General features: G+C 44.6%; 1 protein-coding gene across 1 annotated transcript in view; it reads right to left on the reverse strand.

Annotated features, from left to right (window-relative positions):
* Positions 1 to 25,370, reverse strand: part of mindy4b (MINDY family member 4B) — a 98,311-nt gene that overhangs the window by 19,020 nt on the left and 53,921 nt on the right. The window contains exons 5-11 of the mRNA XM_043702744.2: positions 21,121 to 21,240; positions 14,580 to 14,677; positions 11,389 to 11,554; positions 6,610 to 6,675; positions 5,364 to 5,434; positions 1,859 to 1,931; positions 720 to 896 (exon numbers count right to left, since the gene is read on the reverse strand). Of these exons, the coding sequence (XP_043558679.2) occupies positions 720 to 896; positions 1,859 to 1,931; positions 5,364 to 5,434; positions 6,610 to 6,675; positions 11,389 to 11,554; positions 14,580 to 14,677; positions 21,121 to 21,240 (771 nt within the window). The remainder of the gene's footprint in view (positions 1 to 719; positions 897 to 1,858; positions 1,932 to 5,363; positions 5,435 to 6,609; positions 6,676 to 11,388; positions 11,555 to 14,579; positions 14,678 to 21,120; positions 21,241 to 25,370) is intronic.

The raw sequence follows: 25,370 nt of genomic DNA on the forward strand, positions 1-25,370 counted from the left end.
CCACACAGACACGGGGAGAACATGCAAACTCCACACACACAGTCGCCCAAGGCAGGAATCAAACCTGGGTCGCTGGTGCTGGGAGGCTGCAGTGCTAACTACTGAACCACCGTGCCACCCAGCTGATTCAAGAACAGCTTCTTCCCCACTTTTATCAGACTTCTTAATGGACCTCTCAGGTTTTAAATTTAATGTTGATTTCACTCTTTACGCACCTTCTCTGGAGCTATAATATTGTATTCTTCCCTCTTTTTCTATTACCCTAATGCACTTTGTATGGTATGATCTGCTGTTCTGCACGCAAACAGAACTTATCATTGTACCTAGGTAAATGTGACAATAATAAAGCAAAGGAACTCTTGCGCTCATCTTTTGTCCTGACACTAGTTGTAGTTCCAGGAGCGGTCAGTGCACGTGGTGGTGCTCTTGAGCTAGAGGGCTGTTGACAAATGGATTGATCCACAGCTCTCCCAGGTAGGGCATCCTTGCCTAGTAGATGTAGAAAGCATACCTCCAGCCAATTAAATGGCCATGGGGAAGACATTGGGAGCTGGAAAGCATTCGCTGACAACCTTTTATGTGGGGTAGCAGATATCTCACTCCTGTTCAATCTTGCTGGCTTTCATGGAAATAACCAGCTTGGTGATTTTGGACAAATTTGACACAGTCCCACCTTTACAGCCTCAGAAAAATAAAAAAAACAAAGCACAGTAAGGTACCTGTGGGAGCCTCTCATGTTCTAGCTCATGTCTGTTCCAGTAGAGATACCCCACATCACTTCGGGCAAGGACTCCATGCTTTGGTTCTTTAAGCAGGACACCTTGGTTATCATATTGAAGGTCTCCATTGAAAACATTCGGACTAGCTCTCCCAGTGAGCATTAGGTTTATGAGGGCCTAAAACGATGATACAAAACAGAGATGAAACAGCATGTAAAGATTTTTAAAATGATGGTTTATTTTTGAAGGTGATGGGTAGAATTGGATAGTATTGTAAGTTACACGCTACCATTTTATTTCCAGGACTCCAACCGGACTGAGGAGGTGAAACATCCTATACATATAGATCTTGGGCTAAAGGAATCAAAGGGCATAGAGGAGAAAACAGGAACAGGGTATTAAGTTGGATGATCAGCCATGATCATATTGAATGGCAGAGCAGGCTCGATGGGCTGAATGGCCTGTTCCAGCTCCAATTTTCTGTGTTTCTAACCTAGAAAATTACTGTAGGTAAGACTTTTAGCTGTTTATAACATTACCACATGTCACAAGAGTGTTATCATTTGACTCCAGCTTAAGGAAGTTTTAGGACAGGCAAAAATGAAGATTTTATGGAATGCCTGAAAGTAGAAAAGGAGATCGCGAAGTGGTGAGTTTCACAGAATGACAGAAATGTTCTGGTGCTAAAGGAGGCCATTCGGCCCATCAGACCTACATTAGTTCTGTTACCTGGTGCCCAATCCCCTGCCCTTTCTCTGTATCCCTGCATGGTATTTCTATCCAAGTAACCATCTAATGTCCTCTTGAACACCTCTGGGAAGGAAATCCATAACCTGTAGCTTAAGCAGCCGAGAGAACAGCCAATGGTGCAAATCAAGCATGTGCAAAAGGTCAGGACTGGAGAAGTGCAGAGCTCTCAGGGCTTTGTAAGGTTGGTGGAGTTTACAGAGGCTGGGAAAAGTGAGAATGTACAGTGATTTGAGCACAAGGATTAGGAATTCAAAACTGAAGTGTTGCCAGACCATGAGCTAATCAGGTAAACGAGAACAAGTTTAAACAGGACACGGTACAAGTTATGATGTGGACCCCACCAGATTTTTATTTTTAAGAAACATATAGTTTAAAATATTAATTCTTACTTGTGTGCAGATGAAATTTCCCAGACTCAGCTGCAAGAGGTGAGAGGTTGTATTGTCCATATCAGTATAGAGCCTGCAAAAAGGACAAAATATCAGAAAGCAAACAACTCAACTCAGCACAAATCAACACAATCCAACAACACAACACAACACAACTCAGCCTAACCTAACCGAAACCAATACAATCCAACCCAACTCAATACAACTCAACTCAACCCAATCCAACACAACCTAACACAACCCAACCCAATACAACTCACACCAGCGCAACCCAAACCAACACAACTTAACCCCAATCCAACAGAACACAACTCAACTCAACCCCAACCCAACCCAACCTAACGCAACCCAAACCAACACAAACCAATACAACTCAACCCCAATCTAAGACAATACCACTCAATTCAATCCAACCTAACACACTCCATGTTCAGCAGTTTCATAAATTGTTTACACTTCTGGGAAATTGATTGAAATGGACGAAAGGAGAGGGTGTGAATAGAACCAGGAAACAGTTACTGTTGGTATAAGCTGTACCATTGTTCATCACTTTATAAATCTGATGAAGGGACAGAGACTTGCTGCACCTTATGGGAAGAGAGGGTTAAAGAAGGATGAAGAAAAATTGAGTGACTTAAATGTAAACATTTCCTTTTCTACTCTTCCTAGTGCATCCCAATGAAAGCATAATACCATAACATTTGGCCTTTGATTAGATTACTTACAGTGTGGAAATAGGCCCTTCGGCCCAACAAGTCCACACCGACCCACAACCCACCCAGACCCATTCTCCTACAGGCAATTTAGCATGGCCAACTCACCTAACCTACACATTTTTGGATTGTGGGAGGAAACCGGAGCACCCAGAGGAAACCCACACAGACACGGGGAGAATGTGCAAACTCCACACAGAGAGTCATCTGAGGTGGGAATTGAACCCAGGTCTCTGGCGCTGTGAGGCAGCAGTGCTAACCACTGTGCCACCGTGCCACCCACCAGGTGATGGTTTCTTAGACTGTAAGACCATAAGAAGTAAAAGCAGGGGCAGGTTATTTAGTCTCTCAAACCAGTTCTATAGAATCATGGCTGATTCAACATCCCTCACATCCACTTTCCTATATTTTCCTTGTAATCCTTGAATCCCTTACTGATGAGGAATCTTTCTATCTCAGCCTTAAGTACACACAAGGACTCTGCTCCCACAGCTCTCTATGGCAAGGAGTTCCAAAGACTCACAACCCTCAGAGAGAAGAAATTCCTCCTCATCGCAGGCTTACACTGGTGTCCCTTTATTCAGAGACTACGCCCTCTGGTCCTAGACTCTCCCATGAGGAGAAATATTCTCTCAGCATTTACCTTGTCATGTCCCTTAAGAATCCTGAACAGAAAACAAAGAACTACAGATACTGGAAATCGGAAACAAAAATAGAAATTGCTGGGAAAACTCGGTTTGGCAGTATCTGTGGAGAGAAACCAGAGTTGATGTTTCGGGTCAAGTGACTCTTCTTCAGAATGTTCTGGAAAAGGGTCACTGGACCCGAGATATTAACTGGGCTTTCTCTCCAAAGATGCTGCCAAGTCGACTGAGTTTTCCTTTAAAAGTCCTACATGGTTCAACACGCACACCGCTCATTCTTCTAAACTCCAAAACCATTTAACATTTGCTCATAAGACACGAGGAGAATGTGCAAACTCCACACAGAGAGTCGCCTGAGGTGGGAATTGAACCCAGGTCTCTGGCGCTGTGAGGCAGCAGTGCTAACCACTGTGCCACCGTGCTGCCCACCAGGTGATGGTTTCTTAGACTGTAAGACCATAAGAAGTAATAGCAGGGGCGGGTTATTTAGTCTCTCAAACCAGTTCTATAGAATCATGGCTGATTCAACATCCCTCACATCCATACCAGGGATCAACCTGGTGATCCTTCTCTGAACTGCCTCTAATAAAATATCTTTCATTAAATAAGGGGACCAAAACTGTTCATGGTACTTCAAATGTGAATCCTGTCCTAAAGCTCTGTGGCATGGTACTTCCATACACTGGTGGGCGGCACGGTGGCACAGTGGTTAGCACTGCTGCCTCGCAGCGCCAGAGACCCGGGTTCAATTCCCGCCTCAGGCGACTGACTGTGTGGAGTTTGCACGTTCTCCCCGTGTCTGCGTGGGTTTTCTCCGGGGGCTCCGGTTTCCTCCCACAGTCCAAAGATGTGCAAGTCAGGTGAATTGGCCATGCTAAATTGCCCGTAGTGTTAGGTAAAGGGGTAAATGTAGGGGTATGGGTGGGTTACGCTTCGGCGGGTCGGTGTGGACTTGTTGGGCCGAAGGGCCTGTTTCCACACTGTAAGTAATCTAATCTAATCTACTATTGTGCTGAACTATACGAGAAATATCATCTTACACATTTAACATGGATAGGACATTCTCTTCTCTTGATCAGTTCCTCTGGACCAAGGATGACTTTCTTCCACTTGAAAACTATGGAATTTGGAGTGATTAGAGAGTCTATTGCTTGAATCCACATGTCCTGCCATTGGGTTAGGGTTAAGGTTGGTGTTGGGGTTGGGTTTAGGTTAGGGTTAGGGTTAAGGTTAGGGTCAGGGTTAGGGAGATGATATTTGAAAAGGTGCATTAGGGTCGGGGTCAGGGTTACCGTTAGTGCTAGGGTTAGAGTTAGGATTGGGATCAGTGTTAAGGATAGGATTGGGATTAAGGTTAGGGCTAGAGTTAGGATTGAGATTAGGGTTAGGGTTAGGGGTGGGATTAGGGTTAGGGTTCAAGCTAGAATGGGGTTAGGGTCAGGATTGGGGTTAAGATTAGGGTTGGGATTAGAGTATGGGTTAGAGTTAGGATTGGGAGTAGGGATAGGATTAGGGTTGGGATTAGGGTTAGGGTTAGGATTGGGATTAGGGTCAGGGTTGCTGCTGGGTAGGCTTTATTTGAAAAGGTTAGGTTTTGGATTAGGGGTGTGGCTGGCGTTTGTGTTGTGGAGGTGATATTTGAAAAGGGCTAGGGTTAGGGTTAAGGTTGGGATTATGGTTATGGTGGGTTAGGTTTGGGGTTAGGGTTAGGGTTAAGGTTAGGGTTTTGGTTGGGGAGGAGATATATGAAAAAAGCTAGGGCTAGGGTTAGGGTTATGGTTTTGGTTATCGTTGGGGTTAGGGTTAGGTTTATGGTTATCGTTGGGGTTAGAGTTAGGGTTATGGTGGGGTTTTGGTTATGGTTGGGGTTTGGTTTGGGGAGGTGATATTTGAAAAGGTCGGTGAATTGAAAGGTTGAGTTTCCTTCTATTATTGAGCTTGGCTTCCAACTGGGCCAGTTGGAGATGCTCGAAATTAAGTTTACACTGAACGTCCAGTTTTCTCTTCTATCCATGAATATTTCTTGTCCTGAACGATAATCTGAGCAGCCTTGACAAATTAAACACTGCAATGCCTTGTGTAGAGACCCTGCAGTATTTTTGAAAGATTTGGATCCCACATTACTTTCAAACTCTTGAACTCTCTTACCTTTCCAGGGTCCTTGACAAGAGTAAACTGTAGATGAACAGAATGACTGCATGACTCCCTTCACCTGTAAACTAATCAGACAGGAAATTAGAGTCAAAAATTGCAACACTTTCATACCTGCAGATACCGTTCTTGTATACCGTTGGATCAGTCTATGCGCTAATGAATTCTTTGATCTGTTGGTTTGGAATTCTTCATTTCTGACACTTTACCAAAAGCTTTAAGTTAATTAGTGAATTTATGTCTCCACTGAAATTGCAAGTAGAGAAGGACAGTATTGAACTTTAAGGACCCTTCGGTCTAACCTTCAGTCAAATTAAAGATTCACCCTTGAGCCTGAACCTAACCCATGGGATTCAGTCCATGCCAAACATAATCCCAAACTAAACCAGTTCCACCTGCCTGCTCCTGGCACACATCCCTGCAATGTGATGCAAACTTCGAAGAATTATGTACCGATGTACCTGAATTCTTAGGACAAGAAGGTGAGGATTTTCAGTATCAGGATGAGGACAAAAGTACCACCCTCAAAAAATGAGTGCTCTTAGCTGGTGAGTCTAGGACCAGGGTGGCACAGTCTCAGAATGAGGGGCAAGTCATCTGAAACTGAGAATGAGGAGGACTTTCTTCACTAGAGGGGAACAAATCTTTGGAATTGTTGACTCCAGAGGTCTCTGAAAGTTCAGTCATGAACTTTCTGTCTCCAACTCAGAAATTCCAGGATACTGAGGACATTATGGGATATCAGGATAGTGCGGATGCAAAGTGAGGAGGTAGATGATCAGCCATAATCTCTCTGAATAGCAGAGGAGACTTGATTGGCTGAATGGTCTTCTCCTGCTCCTATTTCCTATGCTGTAATGATTAGCAGTCACCATAGTTTCACTCTTTCATTTGAGTGAGAGAGTCAACTGGAAGCAGTATAACCTGAGGAACACCACATCTCCGAAAAGGGACAAGGTTGAGAAGATGGGGCCTTCATAATAACCTCAGCTAGTACAGGAATTGAACCTGCACTGTTAGGCATTAGTAACCAGTCCAGCAAACTGCGCTAACCAATTTCCCAGCAAGCTATTGATTAAACTCATATGAAGCACCCTGAAGTGTTTTGTGATGTTAAATGTCCTACATAAATAGGTGTTGTAAGCATTCAATGGCCATCATACTTCAAAGGTTTTGGTCTTACATTAACCTAAGGCAATAAGCTGCAATATACTTTCATTTGCTAACACAGGGAAGTACTTACACAGCATATATGTTCAGCAATAAAATTTTGCAGCTTTTCCCTGTCAGTGAACTGGAAGAGCTGGAGCTAAGAAAAAAAATGAGATAAGTGTGAGGTAGCAGCAAAGACACTCCAAGCAGATCTGAATGAATGTTGGATTTCCTAGCTGGGATAATTTTATCATTCATTCATGGGATGCGGGTCAGCATTTATTGTCCATTCCCAATTGCCCTTAAGAGGGTGGTGAGCTGCCTCCTTGAACTGCTGCAAGTCATTTGGTGTAGCCACGTCCACAATGCCAACAGGCAGTATGTTTCAGGATATTGACCCAGTGACAGTGAAGAAACAGTAATATATTTCCAAGTCAGGATGGTGAGTGGCTTGGAGGGGAACTTGCAGATGGTGGTGTTCCCATATAGCTGCTGCCTTTGTCCTTCTAGATGGAATTGGTTGTGGGTTTGGAAGGTTGCCGTCTGAGGAGGCTTTGTGAATTTCTGCAATCCATTTCATACATGGTACAAACTGCTTCTACTGAGCATCAATTGTTGAGGGAAGAGGTGATTGCGGTTGTGGTGGCAATTAAGCAAGGTCCTTGCCCTGGATGGTGTCAAGCTTCTTGAGTGTGTTTGGAGCTGCACCCATCCAGGTAATGGGGAGTATTCCATCACACTTGTGCCTTGTAGGTGTTGGACAGGCTTTGGGGAGTCAGGAGTTTAGTTGCTTACTGCAGGATTCCTAGCCTTTGACGTGTTCTTGTAGCCACTGACTCAGTTTCTCATCAAGGGCAATTACTGATCCTGGGGGATTCGTGAATAAAGCGATGACATTGATTGCTCGCGGGCAATATTTAGATTTTCTCTTGCTGGATATAGTTAATGTCTGGCATTGGTGTAGCATGAATGTTAATTGCCACTCTTCAGCCTTAACCCGAATATTGTCCAGGTATTGGAATGAACTACTTCAGAATTTGAGTCATCGTGAATGGTGGCTGAGCACTTTGAAATTATCGGCAAACATATCTAATTCTGACTTTATGATGGAGGATATTAGTCATCGAAGCAGCTGAAAATGTTTAGGCCAAGGATACTATCCTGAGGAACTCCTCCAGAGATCTTCTGGAGCTAAGATGGCTGACTTTCAATGATCATAACTGGAGTGCTTGCCCCTGAGACCCATTGATTCCAGTTTAGCTAGGGCTCCTTGATGCCACACTCGGTCAAACACAGCCTTGATGTTAAGGGCTATCACTCTCACCTCAGCTCTGGATTTTCAGCTCTGTTGTCCATGTTTGAACCAAGGCTGTAATGAGGTCAGGAGCTGAGTGGCCCTGGTGAAACCCAAACTGGGAGTCACTGAGCAGGTTATTGCTTAGCAGGTGCTACTTGCTAGCGCTGTTGATGACGCCTTCCATCACTTTACTGATGATCGAGAGTAGACTGATGGTAATTGGCTGGGGTGGATTTGTCCTGATTTTTGTTTATGGGACGTACCTGGGTGATTTTCCACATTGTTAGGTTAATGCCAGTGGTGTAACTGTACTGGAATAGCTTGGCGAAGGGAGCACAAGTCTTCAGTGTTATTGCCAGAATGCTGTCAAGGACCACAGTCTTTGCTGCATCTCGTGCATCTTGATATCACATGGAGTGAATTGAATTGGCTGAAAACTGGTATCTATGATGCTGGCGTCCTCTGGAGATGGATTATCAAATTGGTACTTCTGGCTGAAGATTGTTATGAATGCTTAAGCCTTATCTTTTGCACTGATATGCTGGGCTCTTCCATCATTGAGGATGGGTATATTTGTGGAGCCTCCTCCTCCAGTGAGTTGTTTAATTGTCCACCACCACTCACCACTGGATGTGGCAGGACTGCAGAGCTTAAATCTGATCCGTCGATTGCGGAACTACTTAGCTCTGTCTATCATGTCTGAAGAAGTGTCACCCTGGATTTGAAACATTAACTCGGTTTCTCTTTCCAGAGATACTGCCAGACCTGTTGAGTTTCTCCAGCATTCTCAGTGTTTGTTCCTGTCTATCGCTTAATGTTGTTGAGCATGCAATTAGTCCTGTGTTGTATGTTCACCAGGTTGACATCTTATCTTTGAGTCTGCCTAGTGCTGCTCCTGGCGTACCCTCCTGCACTTTCCATTGTACTAAGATCGATACACTAGCTTGATTGTAGTGGTGGACCCAGGGATATCCTGGGTCAAGTGGTTGCACGTTGTGTTTGAGTGCAGTTTGCTGCACAGCTCGACATAGACATCCAGCCTTGAGTTGCTAGATGTGTTTGAAGCACAGTGATAGTGACATGACAAGATGTGTTGCAAATGTGAAAACTGAACTTTATCTCCATAAGGACTGTGCATTGGTCACTCTTAACAATATTGTCATGGACAGATGGTTCTGCAGCAGACAGATTTGTGAAGATGAGATCAAGTTTCCCTCTTGCCTCCTTTACCCCTAGCCACAGATCTAGTCTACCAGCTATGTCCTTCAGGTATTGACCAGCTTCATTGACCTGTCTTGACTGCTGATCCTTTCTCAGTGATGGACATTGAAGTCCCTTATTGCCATTTTCAGAACTTCCCACAAAGGCTCACTCATTGTCCTGGCAACTTAATTGAGAACCCTGGTGAAATGGAGTTAGCATTACCATGGGATCTATAATCTATGAACTCGGCTGTAGATGTTTTCCTGGTTTCATGATATTAATTGTTCTCTTAATCAGCCTGAGCATCAAACTTTTCTAAGAACAATAACTCACTCTGTTGTACATTCAAAGGCATAACCCAGGAGCTTTCCCTTGTGATTAAGTCTACTTTTAGCTTTTAACTTTGAACACAGTGGCTCAGTGGTTAGCACTGCTGTCTCACAGTACCAGGGACCCAGATTCAATTCCAGCCTCAGGTCACTGTCTGTTTGGAGTTTCCACATTCTCTCCGTATCTGCATAGTGCTCCAGTTTCCTCCCACAGCCCAAAGATATGCAGGTTGGGTGAATTGGCCATGCTAGATTGCCCTTAGTGTTCAGGGATGTGTAGATTAGGAGCATTAGTCAGGGGTAAATGTACAGTAATAGGGTAGGGGAATGGATCGCTCTTCAGAGGATTGGTGTGGACTTGTTGGGCCAAATGGCCTGTTTCCACACTGTAAGGATTCTATGATTTCTTTAATCTCTCTGAAGTGAATACTTGTAACTGCAGTTTGAGGTTTACTATATGTTAGCCTGTATAACAAATGCCACAAAGAGTCAGGCTCTGTTGAGACAGATGTTCAAAAGTTGATTTACGACATTATTTATAAGGCTATAATATCAGAGATATACACACAGAGCCTGGGTCCCATGCTTACTTTACATGCGCATAACTGAATGACTATATTGACTGCATGACACAGAGAGAGTGACTGAAAGTGAGTCGCATCCCTTTGTAGTGGGATCTCACATGTCCTGAGGACCTGTTTAAAAGCACGCAACACCAGATTATAGTCCAACACCTTTATTTGGAAGAACAAGAGCAGTGCTCCAAAAGCTTGTACTTCCAAATAAACCTGTTGGACTATAAGCTGATTTTTAACTTTATCCACCCCAGTTCAACACCGGCACCTCCACATCCTGAGGACATATAACTGTCTTAAAGGTACAGGTCTGTCTGATCTGAAATCTATGTCATAATACAATACTTTTGGAACTGAGACTAGCTTTGAATAGTTAAAATTATTTATTTACTTTCATTTGAATGTAACAGAATGCCAACTACAATGAGTTTCATTTATTTCCATCAATACAAGACACCATAATGTTATAATATGTAAAAAAAAGTTGCTACCCTGCTCTGCTTTCGTGAGTCACATTGTTTGATTTCATGCTAATTTCATGCTAACATTTCTGCCCTGTTTTATACATTTATTGAAATTCTGTACTGCCTACTATTAAAATTCTCTTTGTTCAAAAAAACTCTAGCTTTTAGCCGAACTGATTGTCCAAGAGCAGAATTTGTTGACCCGACATTGACATTCATGCAACACAAACACCAGTCATTGACCATCTCTGAAAAAAGAGAATCTAACCATTGCCTTTTGACATTCAGCAGGATAACTCTGCAACTCTAGTTAGCTCCTCTCAGGATCAGTCATGATGGACAGATCATCAGGTGGTTGTGAAGCAAGGCCCTGCTTCACAGCTCCCTGTCGAAAGAGCAGAGCTTTGAAAACCAGTGCATCCAAATAAACCTGTTGGACTATAACCTGGTGTTGTGTGATTTTTAACTTTGTCCACCACAGTCCAACACTGACTCCTCCAAACGATGGACAGAGTTATCTTGAGGTAACTCTCTAACAGGACTGTGGGTGTGCCTCCACCACTGCAGCAGCTCACAAAAGCAGCTCCCTACCACTTTCTTGAGGGCAATTAAGGACAGGTAGGAAATTTTGACCCTCCTAGTGATGTCCACATCTCTGGATGAATTTTTAAAAAGCTACAGGCTAAATCATAGAAAACGTTACACTAAATAACATGAGAATTGCTTAACTGTACACTGGATAGCGTGCATGTAAACTTATATGCCAATTCTTAGGGTAAGACAGATTGCAATGGGATCGATCTTTGATGGAGCGCTGAGTCTCTGGATTCCTCAAAAGTGTTAAGTCATATTTATCGGCCAACTGAGCAGGCAAACTTGGTCTTGGGTTTGGTGTCTCGTTTAAAAGTGGCAAAGTTCGCAGAGCTTAGAAAATGTAAGTTATTCAAATTAAAGAGAGACCTGTTAATTGTGTGATTCGCATGTTTGAGTGCTAACTCTTACTCTCTCCGTGTAGCTGTCCATTTTGTAGTCGATTGTCGGGGCAAAATAGCAGTCAGTGGTCACCAAACAAACAAAGCTCCCGGCTCCTTCCCCTGCAGTCCACAGAATGTCAGAGAGTGCAGCTGCCAGTGCACTTTCTTGTCCTTTATGGTTCACTCCAAGCAGGCTGTGAGAGAATGCAGGAAAATGTAAGGCACCAGCTGCAATCACTCCAACTGTGACCAACAAGTAGCGCATGGTAACTAAAGGGTTAGTTACTACATGGGTGCTTTAGCACCTCAGAAACAGACAAAGTCAATCATTATTTGACTCAATGTTAATTATGCTGAGCTGGATTTTATCCTCTGGAGGCAGACCAGTAGATGAGCGATGTTGGTGGCAGGCATTGGGAGGAAAGCCCAACCACCTCTCTCCAGGATGGAATATTTTGCAATGTCAGGAATGCCTCAATGGTATGATCTCTTGCACAGAAGAGACGGGCACCTAATTAAAGCAATTTATTTACCACATCCCCCCCAGTTGGGAGAAGGTGCTTTTGCTTTGGCTGTCTGCCAGGTCACTCCCATTGGACGATGGGAGTGGGATTCCTGCTCCAATGCCCATCTTCCTCTCTCGCAGTAGTGCAGGTCAGTCCAGCAGCCTTGATGCTGCCTTGAGGCCATTCCTCTGGTTGCCTACCTATGCCTGGCGCATATCTGACCTTCAAGAGCACCTATTCCTCCTGCAGCCTCAAGATGCAACCCACTGTCTCCTTGCTCTGATTCTAACCAGGGGGACACTAACTAAGGATGGGCATATTTCTGGAGGTTTCACTGCATGACTTCCCATCTGTCCCTCCAAACAGTCTTTTTACGTTGCCCCCCCCACTTGCCTTTGATATTTTTACTACCCAGTTAACCAAAATGATTATTGAAAACAAAAAAAGAAATGAGACATCACGATAAGACTGTAAGACTAAGGAGTAGAAATAGGCCATTCAGCCCATCAAGTCTGCTCCACCATTCAATGAGATCATGGTCTATGTTCCCCCTAATACCTCCTGGGGTCCTCCAAGGTTGAAGCATAACAATTACTTACAGAACTGAATATGAACACACCTCTGAGCAGCTACACAGTAACCTGGCTTAGAGGGAGCATAGATCATAGATTTGGAGATGCTGGTGTTGGACTGGGGTGTACAAGGTTAAAAGTCACATATCACCAGGGTCATAGACAACAGGTTTATTTGGAAGCACTAGCTTTCTGAGTACTGCTCCTTCATCAGGTGGTTGTGGACACCGTTAGGCGTGGGGACACCTCCCACGGTGTACGCGGCAGGTACTCATGTGACTTGGCCAACATCGTCTATCTCATATGCTGCAGGCGAGGATGTACTGAGGCATGGTACTTTGGTGAGACCGAGCAGAGATTGCAGCAACGAATGAATGGACACGGCAGAACAATCAACAGACAGGAGTCTTCTCTCCCAGTCGGAGAACACTTCAGTGGCCCGGGACATTCGGCCTCAGACCTTCTGATGACCGTTCTCAAAGGCAGACTTTGGGACAGGCAACAACACACAGCGGCCGAGCTGAAGCTGATAGCCAAGTTCGGTACCCATGGGGATGGCCTCAACTGGGATCTTGGGTGACCCCAAGGTGACCCCATTGCACTATATATATACATACACACACAGATAGACGCACACTCACAGACAGACAGACAGACAGACACAGGCACAGACACGCACATACACATGCCCAAATACACATACACACACGCCCAAACACACACACGCACGCGCACACACACACACAGATCCTCTCTCATACACAAGCTCTCTCTCATATGCTCATACATACACTCCCACACTCACATGCACCCTGTTACAGAGTTATACCCCTTTACACTCACACACATGCACACACTCTCTCACAGACACTCATAACAAGCCCACCTCCCACCCCGCCACACACACCGAAATGCCCACATACACATAAGTTTGTGGGGTGAATTTGTACTTGCAGAATTATATTTTACTTTGCTCAAAAACTGCATGAAGCCATATAAGGTTCTGTAAATCCATTTTTTCAATTAGAATCAGTCTGAACATTAGGGAACAGACAGCCTCACACAGGGCACTTCACATCTTCAATGCATTATCTGGGCTGACATGACATCAATTGTTAAAGTTCACTTGACAATGTAACTTTGAAAAAGTTCTGCGATTTACATACGGAAGAACTGAAACCAACATGGTCATTCTAAAAGATGAGAGACTTAACAAACAATCCAGATCTTTTTCAATATATAAGTTCAGTTACTGTCAACTTTTGCTATAAATTCTGTGTCTTATGATCTTATACTCCACAACCACCGGATGAAGGAGCAGCGCTCTGAAAAGTAGTGCTTCCAAATAAACCTGTTGGACTATAACCTGGTGTTGTGTGATCTTTAACCTAGATCATGATTGATTTGATAATCCTTATCTGCACTTTCCTGCCTTTTCCCCATAACCCTTACCGATTAAAAATCTATCTCAGTCTTGAATATACTGAATGATCCAGCCTCCATAACTCCCTACAATAAAGAATTTCACAGACTGACTAACATTTGACACACAGATATGACACACATCCCTGATGAAGAGCTTATGCACGAAACATTGACTCTTCTGCTCCTCGGATGCTGCCTGACCTGCTGTGCTTTTCCAGCATCACACTTTTCGACTTTGATCTCCAGCATCTGCAGTCCTTACTTTCTCCGAAAATCTTTTCCCTCTGTGTTGCTCAGAAGAGATTTCTATTTAATCCTTGGACATTGCAGTTAATACAGGAGGACTGATAATCTTATTTCTAATATATGTCTGTTTGAGATGTACTCCCCTGGGATATCCCTTGCACCCTCCAAAATACTGCAGGTGCTGGAAATCTGAAACAAACACAGACAATGCTGGAGAAACCCAGCAGGTCTGCCAGTATCTGTGGAGAGAGAAACAGAGTTGAAGACACATTTTCAGTCCCTGCTAGGTTTCTCTAGCCTTCCCAATGCTAGCTGCTTGCATGGTCCCTGCAGTATTCCCTTGGGCCTTAAGAAATGCCCCTAACTCAGCTGGGATCGAAACATCTCAAAACTCATTGAAAGCAACCAATAACATTTCAAAATTATTCTTGAACATTGACCAATAAGTCAAGATGAGAGCTTTATTTTACCATTTAATGTTCTGGCTTTCCAATTCACTGTTTCTGGTGAACAGCAAGTACTTGAGAATATGTGCTTGCACAGCCATCTGAATAGACCTGATGCCACCCTTCAAAAAGAATGAACAATTTTAAGAAACATCAATCTTATCAGCCTTGTTTTAACATATTGCAGTCCTACTAATCACACTTAAACATAACATTAGCTGTTTCCAGTGGATGGTGAGAATAGAACAGATGGACATGGTCCCAGAATAAGGAACGGGGCGTTTAGGATTAAGATTCTCTACCCAGGGAATTTTAGAAGTTCTCTATCATAGAGGGCTGTGGAGAGTCAATTATCGAGTAGATTCAAGGCTGAATTCAATAGATTTCTGGAAACAATGACACCAAGGGATGTGGAGAAAAATGGTGTCAAGTCCACAATCTGTTTGAATGGACAGAGAAGGCCTGGTGAATCATGGAATCCCTATAAGGGGAAGCAGGCCATTCAGCCACCCTCTAAAGGGATCCCGCCCAGAACCACTCCCATCATTTCCCATGGCTAATCTACTTAACCTGTGCATCTTTGGACTGTGGGAAGAAACTGGAGCACCCAGAGGAAACGCACACAGGGAGAATATGCAAACACCACACTGTCACTCGAGGGTGAAGTTGAACCTGGGTTCCCTGGAGCTGTGAGGCAGCAGTGCTAACCACTGAGCCACCATGGTGATTGAAAAGCCTACTCCTGCTCTTATATCCAATATTGCTCCAGATAAATGGGTGCTTTTAGACTATCAAACCGCAACCTTTACCAACTGGATGACGAAACTTAATTGGAAATTCTGAAAAAAATTCTTTCTCAAAGAATGTGGAAGTTGACACTGCTGAAATGAATTGTATTTACGCAGTTAACAGGAAGTGCTTGAGCGCAAAGGGAATAGGTTGCAATGATAGATGTAGATGAGAAAAGATTGGAAGGAAATCAATAGAACAAATTAATCAGCACAGGCTGGTTAAACTGAAGGATCTTGTGGCACAATGGGATTATCACTTTGGTTGTATCAGGCCTCTTTTAGAAATACATGTTGTAATTTAAGAGTTTTATTTGCCCATAAGCTGTCAGGAGTTAGGGTCAGTAGTCATGACAGAGTGTAAATCTGGCATTCTGAATCAATAGAAATGAAAATCAGGTATGTTCCTATAAAGGTGAGCAATCCATAATGCAAGTTAATGCTCAGGCATGAAGTTTAACATTTATTCTGGAGTCTACATTTGATAGCAGGAGACTTGGTAACATAGTGGTAATATCAGTGGGTTAGCATCTCAAGGCCCAAGCCAGTTATCTGGGGCCTGGGTTTGAATCCCATCATGGATACTGGTGGTGTTTAAGTTGAGTACAGCTCTAACTGAATCTATATTTTTCTTTTTGGCAAAGAGCAAGCTACATTGACCTTATTATAGAGGGGTTTTTTTGCTGTGAGATCCAGTGAGATTTCTCATCGTATCTTACCAAACGTGCCTCATTAACTGCCTACCCACTTATGGAATCCGATAGTAGCCCCATACTTTCATCATCGTTCATAGAACAACTCATCATTTGCCCTGATGTCCACTGAAAATACAGTATCCTTTGCATCTGTACCATCTTTAAAAGGCCATGGTACACCTGGACATTCATTGGCACACAGCATTGCCCCTTACCAACAACATAATGGCACTGCAAACACCAAGCCACGCTACTCACGGCACATATGTGGCTTTGTTGGCACTCCCCATTCTCTCACCCTCACTGCTGTTTAACCACCTAGTTTACCTGTCCATAGCTACACGCTGTCTAAACGTTCCCTTGAAATCACTGCTACCCTGTCCTCAATGCCCATGGGCATATATCTGGTCTTTGTCCAGTAGAGGAACATCACATCTGGAGATCAATCAGACAATTCCAAATAGGAGTGTTAATTTACAGCTGGCAAAAATGAACTCAAACAAAATGACTGGAGGGGGCGGTTCACCCCCACAATGTAAATCAGGAGCTGCATCGTGAGCGATGACTGTTTTACATTCCATGATTGTCTGCTTCACCCAGCTCTGAGTGACTGGGACCGGGGTAGAGGAGGGTGGGCGGAGAGGGTTGCGGGGTTAGGGGTTGGGGCAGGATGTCAGTCAACTCCTGTCTGTCTTGTGGTGCCTGATGCTGCTGAGCTCTGGCATCCACAAGGAGAGCTTCCACGCCCTCAATCTCCACCTTCTCTTCCTTTTCGGATGACTGTTCCGCCTCCCCCAGCTCCCCAGCATCTAACATGTAACCGTGTTGTGAAACTTGAAAGGGTTCAGAAAAGATCTCCAAGGATGTTGCCAGGGTTGGAGGATTTGAGCTATAGGGAGGGGTTGAATAGTCTAAGGCTGTTTTCCCTGGAGCATTGGAGGCTGAGGATTAACCTTATAGAGGTTTATAAAATTATGAGGGGCATGGATAGGGTAAATAGGCAAAGTCTTTTCCCTGGGATTGGGAAGTCCAGAACTAAAGGGTTTAGGGTGAGAGGGGAAAGATATAAAAGAGACCTATGGGGCAACCTTTTCACACAGAGGGTGGTGCGTGTATGGAATGAGCTGCCAGAGGAAGTGGTGAAGGATGGTACAATTACAGCATTTAAGAGGCATTTAGATGGGTATATGAATAGGAAGGATTTAGAGAGATATGGACCAAGTGCTGGCAAATGGGATTAGATTGGATTAGGATATCTGGTCGGCATAGATAAATTGGATCGAAGGGTCTGTTTCCATGCTATACATCTCTATGACTCTATGATGTCACCTCACTTCCTGCTCCAGTTGTGCCAGGCACAGCACACTGTCTGGATTCCAGTGGTGGTTTCTCTGACCCCTAAAGCCAGACTGGTGAAAGCAGTGGAACCCCACCATCTTCTCCATCTTGGGGCTTGCCCAAGGCATAGGCAGCATTGCATCTGTGCTGGGGGTTACACAATGGTCTTGTGAGGCATGGTTGCAGTAGGTACCCATCATTCCCCAGTAACCAGCCTTGCAAAGACACCTGGACGCTCAAACCCAGCAGGAACATAACAGTTCTCCAGGATGTAGGAGTTCTGGCAGCTGCCAGGGGAGTGGGCACACACCTTCAGGACGTGGAAACGGTGATCACAGATCACCTGGATATGAATGGAATGGAATCTTTTCCTGCTGATGAATTCCACGGTGTTGTATTACTGCGCTCTCAGTGCCATGTGTGCGCAGTGGGTGGCACTCTGCCTTTTGGTGGGGGGGGGCAGAGGTGGGGGTTGGGGAGGGGATGCCAGATATGTTCCTGAAGCCTGTAGGCGGCACGGTGGCACAGTGGTTAGCACTGCTGCCTCACAGTGCCAGAGACCCGGGTTCAATTCCTGCCTCAGACGATTCTCTGTGTGGAGTTTGCACATTCTCCCCGTGTCAGCGTGGGTTTCCTCTGGGTGCTCCAGTTTCCTCCCACAATCCAAAAATGTGCAGGTCAGGTGAATTTGCCATGCTAAATTGCCCATAATGTTAGATGAAGGGGTAAATGTAGGGGAATGGGTCTGGGTGGGTGGCGGGTTGGTGTGGACTTGTTGGGCCAAACTGCCTGTTTACACACTGTAAGTAATCTAATCTAACCTACGGCCCGGGCTGCAGCACTGACCTTGTCATGGGGAAACAAAGTGAATCAGGACCTTCACAGGAAGAGGATGGTCCTCCACTTCCACAGGACTCAGGTCATTCAAGTACACAGCCTGGATTACCACTGAGACTTGCCCACCCCCAGGAGAGGGAGAATGGGCTGTTCCTGCTGTGGGCCCTCCATATCCTGAGGAAACTTATGGTTGTGACTCCTTCCAGAACACCTCATTCTCCATGGTGTCCTGCTCTTGATGCTGGGATTGGGGTCAGCCCTGCTCCTCCTGCATCCATCTTCTTAGCAAGACCCACACAGAGACTAACATCCCAGAAGGAACTGCCTGGTCATCAGCTACCCCTTCTGAACCTCCCCTTTTACCCCACACTACACCAATAGCCTCCAGCTATTCTCTGTGAGTCATGACATTACATGTTAATGATGCCCCTCTATGCTCCCCTGGAGGAAGATATGGTGTTCACCATTTCCAATGTATCGTACCCTCCGATGCTATTCGGCCCACCCTTTGTGCACCTTGAGATGCCCTACATCACTGTCCTTGTTTCCACCTCCACAATCATACCTGCTTCCTCACCTCCAGTCTTGACCACCCCATACTTAATGCCCCAAGCTCCCCCCAACTCAATCCCCCACCCTCCCCACACATTTTAGCAGTAATCCCCCAACTACCCCTTTCAGATACCCTCTGTACTTTTCTGTATGGACCCTCTGAGGGCTACATTCACCCCAAACCACAAGCAGCTCATAGACATGACTCAGCTGAGCCCTGAGCAGTTTGCTCACACATGCTACTGCCTGCATGCTGGCCGTATAGGACTGACTGCTGCTCACTGCCCAGATCGTACAGAGACGGATCAGTGGGCAAGCTGCCGGACTGTGCCTGTGAATGATGGCAACAGGACCTCTTGACCCGACAGTGTCCTCTCCCCACCCCAACTGGACTGAGGGCTAAACCCCAGCTGGTTTCTGACACAACCATTTGGTGCCATGTATTTGCCACACAGGCAGATGGTACACGTTGAGGGGGCGGTCAGGTTGACTCCTCGAATGCCGTTCATACAGACATCCAACCTCTGGATGGGACCCTAGTAACTAGCAAGACAAGTAGCCCATCTGTGAGTCAGTGTGAAAGAGCACAATGTCAATAAGGCACTACTGATTGCCTTTGGCTCTGGTGGAAGTGCTAACAGGAATGACACAATAGGACAAGGCCAGGCATGGACGCTGCACACCGGCAGGTATGCGCTATGTAAGGATAGTAAATGAACATCACTGACATGCAGTCTGTTTCAAGTCACATGTTGGGTGTCTGTCCCTGCTTTCAAAGAATCCTTACAGCTATAGAACATAGAACAAAGAACATTACAGCGCCCTTTGGCCCTCGATGTTGTGCCAACCTGTGGAACCAATCTGAAGCCCATCTAACCTACACTATTCCATTTTCCTCCATATGTTTTTCCAATGACCATTTAAATGCCCTTAAAGATGGCGAGTCTACTGCTGTTGGAGGCAGGAGGTTCCACACCCCACTACTGCCCTTGCTGCAATCTTTTGTTTCGTTCACTCACAGAATGTGGGGCAACATTTGTTGCCCATCCCTAATTGCCCAGAGGGCAGTTAAGAGTCAACCACATTATTGTGGGTCTGGAGTCACATGTAGGCCAGACCAGATAAGGATGGCAGATTTCCTAAACGGGTTTTTCCCAACCATCGACAATGATTTTCTGGTCATCTTTGGATGCTTAATCCCAGATTCTTTATTGAAAAATTAAATTCCACCATCTGCTGTGGCAAGATTTGAAGCCAGGTCCCCAGTAAAATAACCGAGTTTCTGGATTAAAAGTCTAGTAAAAAAAAAAACCACTAGGCCACTGGCTCCCCAATGCTGGTACTCTGTTAATTAAGCAGACTACAAATGGATTGGAACGGTGCCATAATGGTTGTAAGGGCTAGCAGTTGTCATATGCCAATGTCTCTGGATAAGAAAGGGTGTGAGTGGTTGGTGTCTGAGGATCCTGCCTTGATTCATGCCATTTGGTGGTGGAAAACATGGAGCCCCCCTCCACCCCACCCCCCACCCCCCAAAAAAAGTTACCAGGTACCCACTCAAAGTTACATGATGAGATTTCTCAATATCCAGCTTGTTTGGTGCATTTGGATAAGACATTTATCAAGCTCTAAGCCCTCTGAACTGGCAATTGCTGCTGATGGAGCAAATTGTTCCTGATGTTGAGAAAGAGTTAGATTTCAAGTGAGATTCTGCCTTAAGTCTCAGCATAGTTCACGTTGCCTGAAGATTCTGCCCCACGTCTCAACAGTGCTGGACTCAAATTCTCATTGATTGCTCTAAAACTCTTTCAGTTAGGAAGGGAAGTCTGTCCTATGTGTGACTCCAGACCCACAGCAAGGTAATTACAATTAGGATCCCTCCTGTGTGGAAACAGACCATTTGACCCACCAAGTCCACCCCAACCCATTCCCCTGACTAATGCAGCTAGCCTACACACCCCTCAACATTATGGGCAATTTGGCATGGCCAATTCACCTAACCTGCACATAGAATATGCAAACTCCACACAGACAGTCGCCCCAGGCTGGAATCAAACCCAGGTCCCTGGTGCTGTGAGGCAGCAGTACTAACTACTGAGCCACCGTGCCACCTTTAATGGTCTCTTAGCTGCCCTCTGAAATAGCCTATCAAGCTGCTCAGGTCAAGGGCAATTAGGGATGGAGCAACAAGTGCTGAGTATGACAGCGGCACCCAAATTCCATGTCAGAATTCTTTGTTCTAAATTGTGGATGATAGTTTAGCTTTATGACTTTAGACATGGTAATGGGTTTCTGTGTGTGGAGACACATGGATGACCCCAATAAAACCAATTGATTTTGAACAATTTTACTCACCCTCTCTGCCTCCAGGGCATATGCCAGATCTGAATAGGGATCTCGGAATTTAAAGTGGGATTTCTTCCATTCATAACTGAAAACTTGAAATGCTGTTCCAAACAGAATCTTCCGTAGTGCCTATGTGGAAAAGAAATCGCTGGTCATAATGCAGCAATTGTACAGAAGTAGCGGAGATCCATTTACACCTGGGGCCTGGATTTTCACTCCTGGGTCGGGAGTGAAGATCTTGGATGATTCCCAACTTTGCAAACCTGAACTGGATAATTGGTGAATTCTCGTTCTGAGCAGGTCTGAGCAATTCTTGTTCTTAGCTAAGTTAAAGGAAGGCAATGGCCTAGCGCTATTAGCACTAGACTGTTACTCCAGTGACCCAAGTAATGATCTGGGGACCTGGGTTTGAATCCCACCACGGCAGGTGGCATAATTTGAAGTCACTTAAAAAAAATCTGGAATTTAAGAGTCTTACAATGACTGTGAATCCATTACTGATTGGTAAAACCCATCTAGTTCACTAACGTCCTTTAGGAAAGGAATCTACCTCCTTACCTGGTCTAGCCTACATGTGGCTCCAGATCCACAGAATTATAGTTGACTCTTAATTGCCCTCTGGGCAATAAATGCTGGCCTGGCCAGTGCTGCCCTCATCCCATGAATGAATTTAAAAAAAGGCTGTATTGCCAGATGCAGTGCTGAACTGGCAGGCTGGCCTTCTTTGGTTCACTGATCTGTGTCGAAATTTGAAAAAAAAACACTTTGAATCATAAAGCTGTCCTCGCCAACTACACATTTCCTATATCCCTTCCCTGCCAAAGCATGCTACATCATGTGGCCAACTAAATCTCATGGCCCTCATATCTTCCATTCTAACCTATGATTAGATTAGATTAGATTAGATTAGATTACAGTGTGGAAACAGGCCCTTCGGCCCAACAAGTCCACACCGACCCGCCGAAGCGAAACCCACCCATACCCCTACATTTACCCCTTACCTAACACTACGGGCAATTTAGCATGGCCAATTCACCTGACCCTGCACATCTTTTGGACTGTGGGAGGAAACCGGAGCACCCGGAGGAAACCCACGCAGACACGGGGAGAACGTGCAAACTCCACACAGTCAGTCGCCTGAGGCGGGAATTGAACCCGGGTCTCAGGCGCTGTGAGGCAGCAGTGCTAACCACTGTGCCACCGTGCCGCCCACTATGACCTACCACCCATCCCCTGAACCTTCATGCCAAAGTATGCCCTTCTATCTATCACAATGGCTTTATAGCCTGATGCCAAAACTTGCCTCCTCCATACCTTTTATCTTTACAGTTACCATGCCAACTCACCCTGTATCTATCAAGGACAGACATCAGGACCCTTGCTAAGATTATTTGGAGTGACGAGGTGCCTACTAATGAATTCACTACTGCAAAGTAAAGCTACTCTCATGGCTAAACAGAAACACCGCATTTAATTTCCTTCAATCCATTATAAGAACAAACCGATCCATTTTAAGAACAAACAATTGCAAATCATAATTCCACTTTAATGAGTGCACCATCACTGGGAGCTGTCATTGAAACTGTGTACTGACAAACACCCCATTGTAATAATGAAGGGTTGTGAAATCCGTCATGCAAATCAGTCCTGTAATTATAGCCCTGAGGATTATGTTAATAAACCGAATTAAATAGTAAGCACTGATTTTTTTAACAGGGCAGACATTTCTTAAAATAGTTAAAGGGCAGAAGTTTGAAATGCCTTGTTTCAATATCTCCTTTGACAGTTCTGTTGACAGTTCCCTTTTACAGTTCCCTTTACAGCTTCAATGAGCTTGACAGTTTCAATGTGTTTATTCACTTTTTACACACATACATGTCTATTTTTAGCAGTCCTAAGAGCATCTTACCATTTGCAAAGGGCAGCATCCCTCACTCAAAGGGCACCTGACTTCTCCAAATGTGTCCTGGAACCAGCTCCAAAAGAGTACCTTCTTCTCCAGGATGGTATCCTACATCTCCAAAGGTTTCTGTCACTTTTAGATCCTCTATTACCACCTATAATAATTGTCTAATTCACATTTCAACCTCCCAATAGTGAAAATCAGTTTTAACACGTGCAATTTCTTTCTTGAATCAGGGACATGGAAATTAGCATCCACCCCAACTACACTCTTCCTTGTGAAAATGGTAGGTGCTGTGTTCAGAGCAGCATCTTCCAGATTCTGTCCTCCTCCAATTTTTGCAAGAATTGAGAATTACTCTGTCTTTAGTAAAATTTAGGGCCCAGTTTCCAAACCCAAGATACTAAATCAATTAGCTAGCATATGAACAATAGGCCAAATGGCATCCTTCTTTGTCAGCCACGGCATGTTTGATAAAACACTTTCACTCCCAAGGCAAAAGTTCAAGTCCCACTGCAATTTGAGAAAAAAAATCTCTAAAAGCTGACACTGAGTACTGAGGACATGTTACACCATCAGAGGTGCCATCTTCCAGATAAATCAATAAACTGGGGACCCTCAAAAGTAAAACAAAAAAATCCCATAGCACAGTTATGAAGAAGAACAGGGGGAGACCGGTCAATATTTATTCCTCAACCAACATCATAAAGGCAGCTTATCCAGTCTTTACCACATTGTGCTCAATGTGGGGGCTCTTCAGTGTGCAGACGGGCAGCTGCATTTCCCATATTACAGTGATAATGACATTGCGAAATAAATCGGAAACTGAAATTGTAGTCATGATGTGGACGTGCCGGTGTTGGACTGGGATGTACAAAGTTACAAATCACACGACACCAGGTTATAGCCTAACAGGTTTCATTAGAAGCACTAGCTTTCGGAGTGCTGCTCCTGGCAACCACCTGATGAAGGAATGTCGCTCCGAAAGCTAGTGCTTCTAATCAAACCTGTTGGACTATAACCCGGTGTTGTGTGATTTGTAACTTAATCTAACCCCATCAGCATATCCCTCTAGAACTTTATTTTGTCATGTACTTACACAACTTACACATCACTGGTTCAGTATGATTGAACTCTGACAGGAAGGAGGGTGACCAACTAGAATCAGCATTGGGCACACTTGGCTGTTTTGAAGCTACACCCACTAGTTTTGAATGAATTCAGACTTTTAATGTTGCTGGGATCCATCTCACAGAGTAAATTGGTGTGGCTGGAAAACCAAACAGGTTGGTACACTGTGCATTCACTTCATGGAATTACAGAGCAGCGATAGAGGCCATTTAGTCCATTGTACTCATGCTAGCTCTTTAAAAGAGGTATCCCTTGCTTCTTCCTGTAGCCCAATAAGTTAACCTTCTTCAAATATAGGGAGAGGCTGAATAGGCTGGAGCTATTTTCCCTGGAGCATCAGAGGCTGAGGGCTGACTTTATAGAGGTAGTTGTTAATTTTTACTTTAAATAGTGACTTCAGGGATAGTTCTTTACCTCTTGAATTTTAACAGTTATATCATTTCTGTATTGCAAGTTTAAATTTGGGGGGGTGGGCGGGGTGTGATGGTTGGGAACAATAAGGTAACAGCCAAGGTCTTTTCCCTGGTGTAGGGGAGTCCAAACTTACATGGCATAGGGTTAAGGGAGAGGAAAGATTTCAAAGGGACCTAAGGGACAACTTTTTCATGCAGAGGGTAGTGCATGTATGGAACATGCTGCCAGAAGGAGTGGTGAAAGCTAATACAATTACATTTAAAAGGCATCTGGATGGGTACATGAATAGGAAGGGTTTAGAGGGATATGGGCCAAATGCTGGCAAATAGGACTAGATTAATTTAGGATTCTGGCCGGCATGGACGAGTTGTACAGCTGTACAGCTGTTTCCATGCTGTACAGCTTTAAGATTCGATATATCTAAGACTGTTTTGAAAGTTACCACTGGATCTGCCCAGGGGGGCGGTGTATTCCAGATCACAGCAAGTTTCAAAGAAAGGTTCTCCATTCTCTACCCCTTTAATTCTGAAGCAGTTGCACAGATAGGTTAATGATCAGTCTGTAAGAAAATGTGAAAGATCAATCCTGCAGCATGCTGTTTCAGATTCTGCTTTGCTCATGACTAATTGTCGAACCAGCATGCTAGCTCCAGAGAAATACTGAACTGGAGAGCAAATCCTGGTTGCACTTCAAGATGGACGCACTGTATAAGGGCTTAATGTTATTCTAACATTTCTAATTGACTGTATCGTGCACAACTGTGTAACACAATAGCTGCTGTCGTTTCAAGATGACTGTACCATGCATAGTG

Source organism: Chiloscyllium plagiosum, unplaced genomic scaffold (genome assembly GCF_037043375.1).
Source record: "Chiloscyllium plagiosum isolate Xiang-an unplaced genomic scaffold, Cpla_swu_hap1 HiC_scaffold_13, whole genome shotgun sequence".
In the NCBI taxonomy this organism is placed as follows: Eukaryota; Metazoa; Chordata; class Chondrichthyes; order Orectolobiformes; family Hemiscylliidae; genus Chiloscyllium; species Chiloscyllium plagiosum.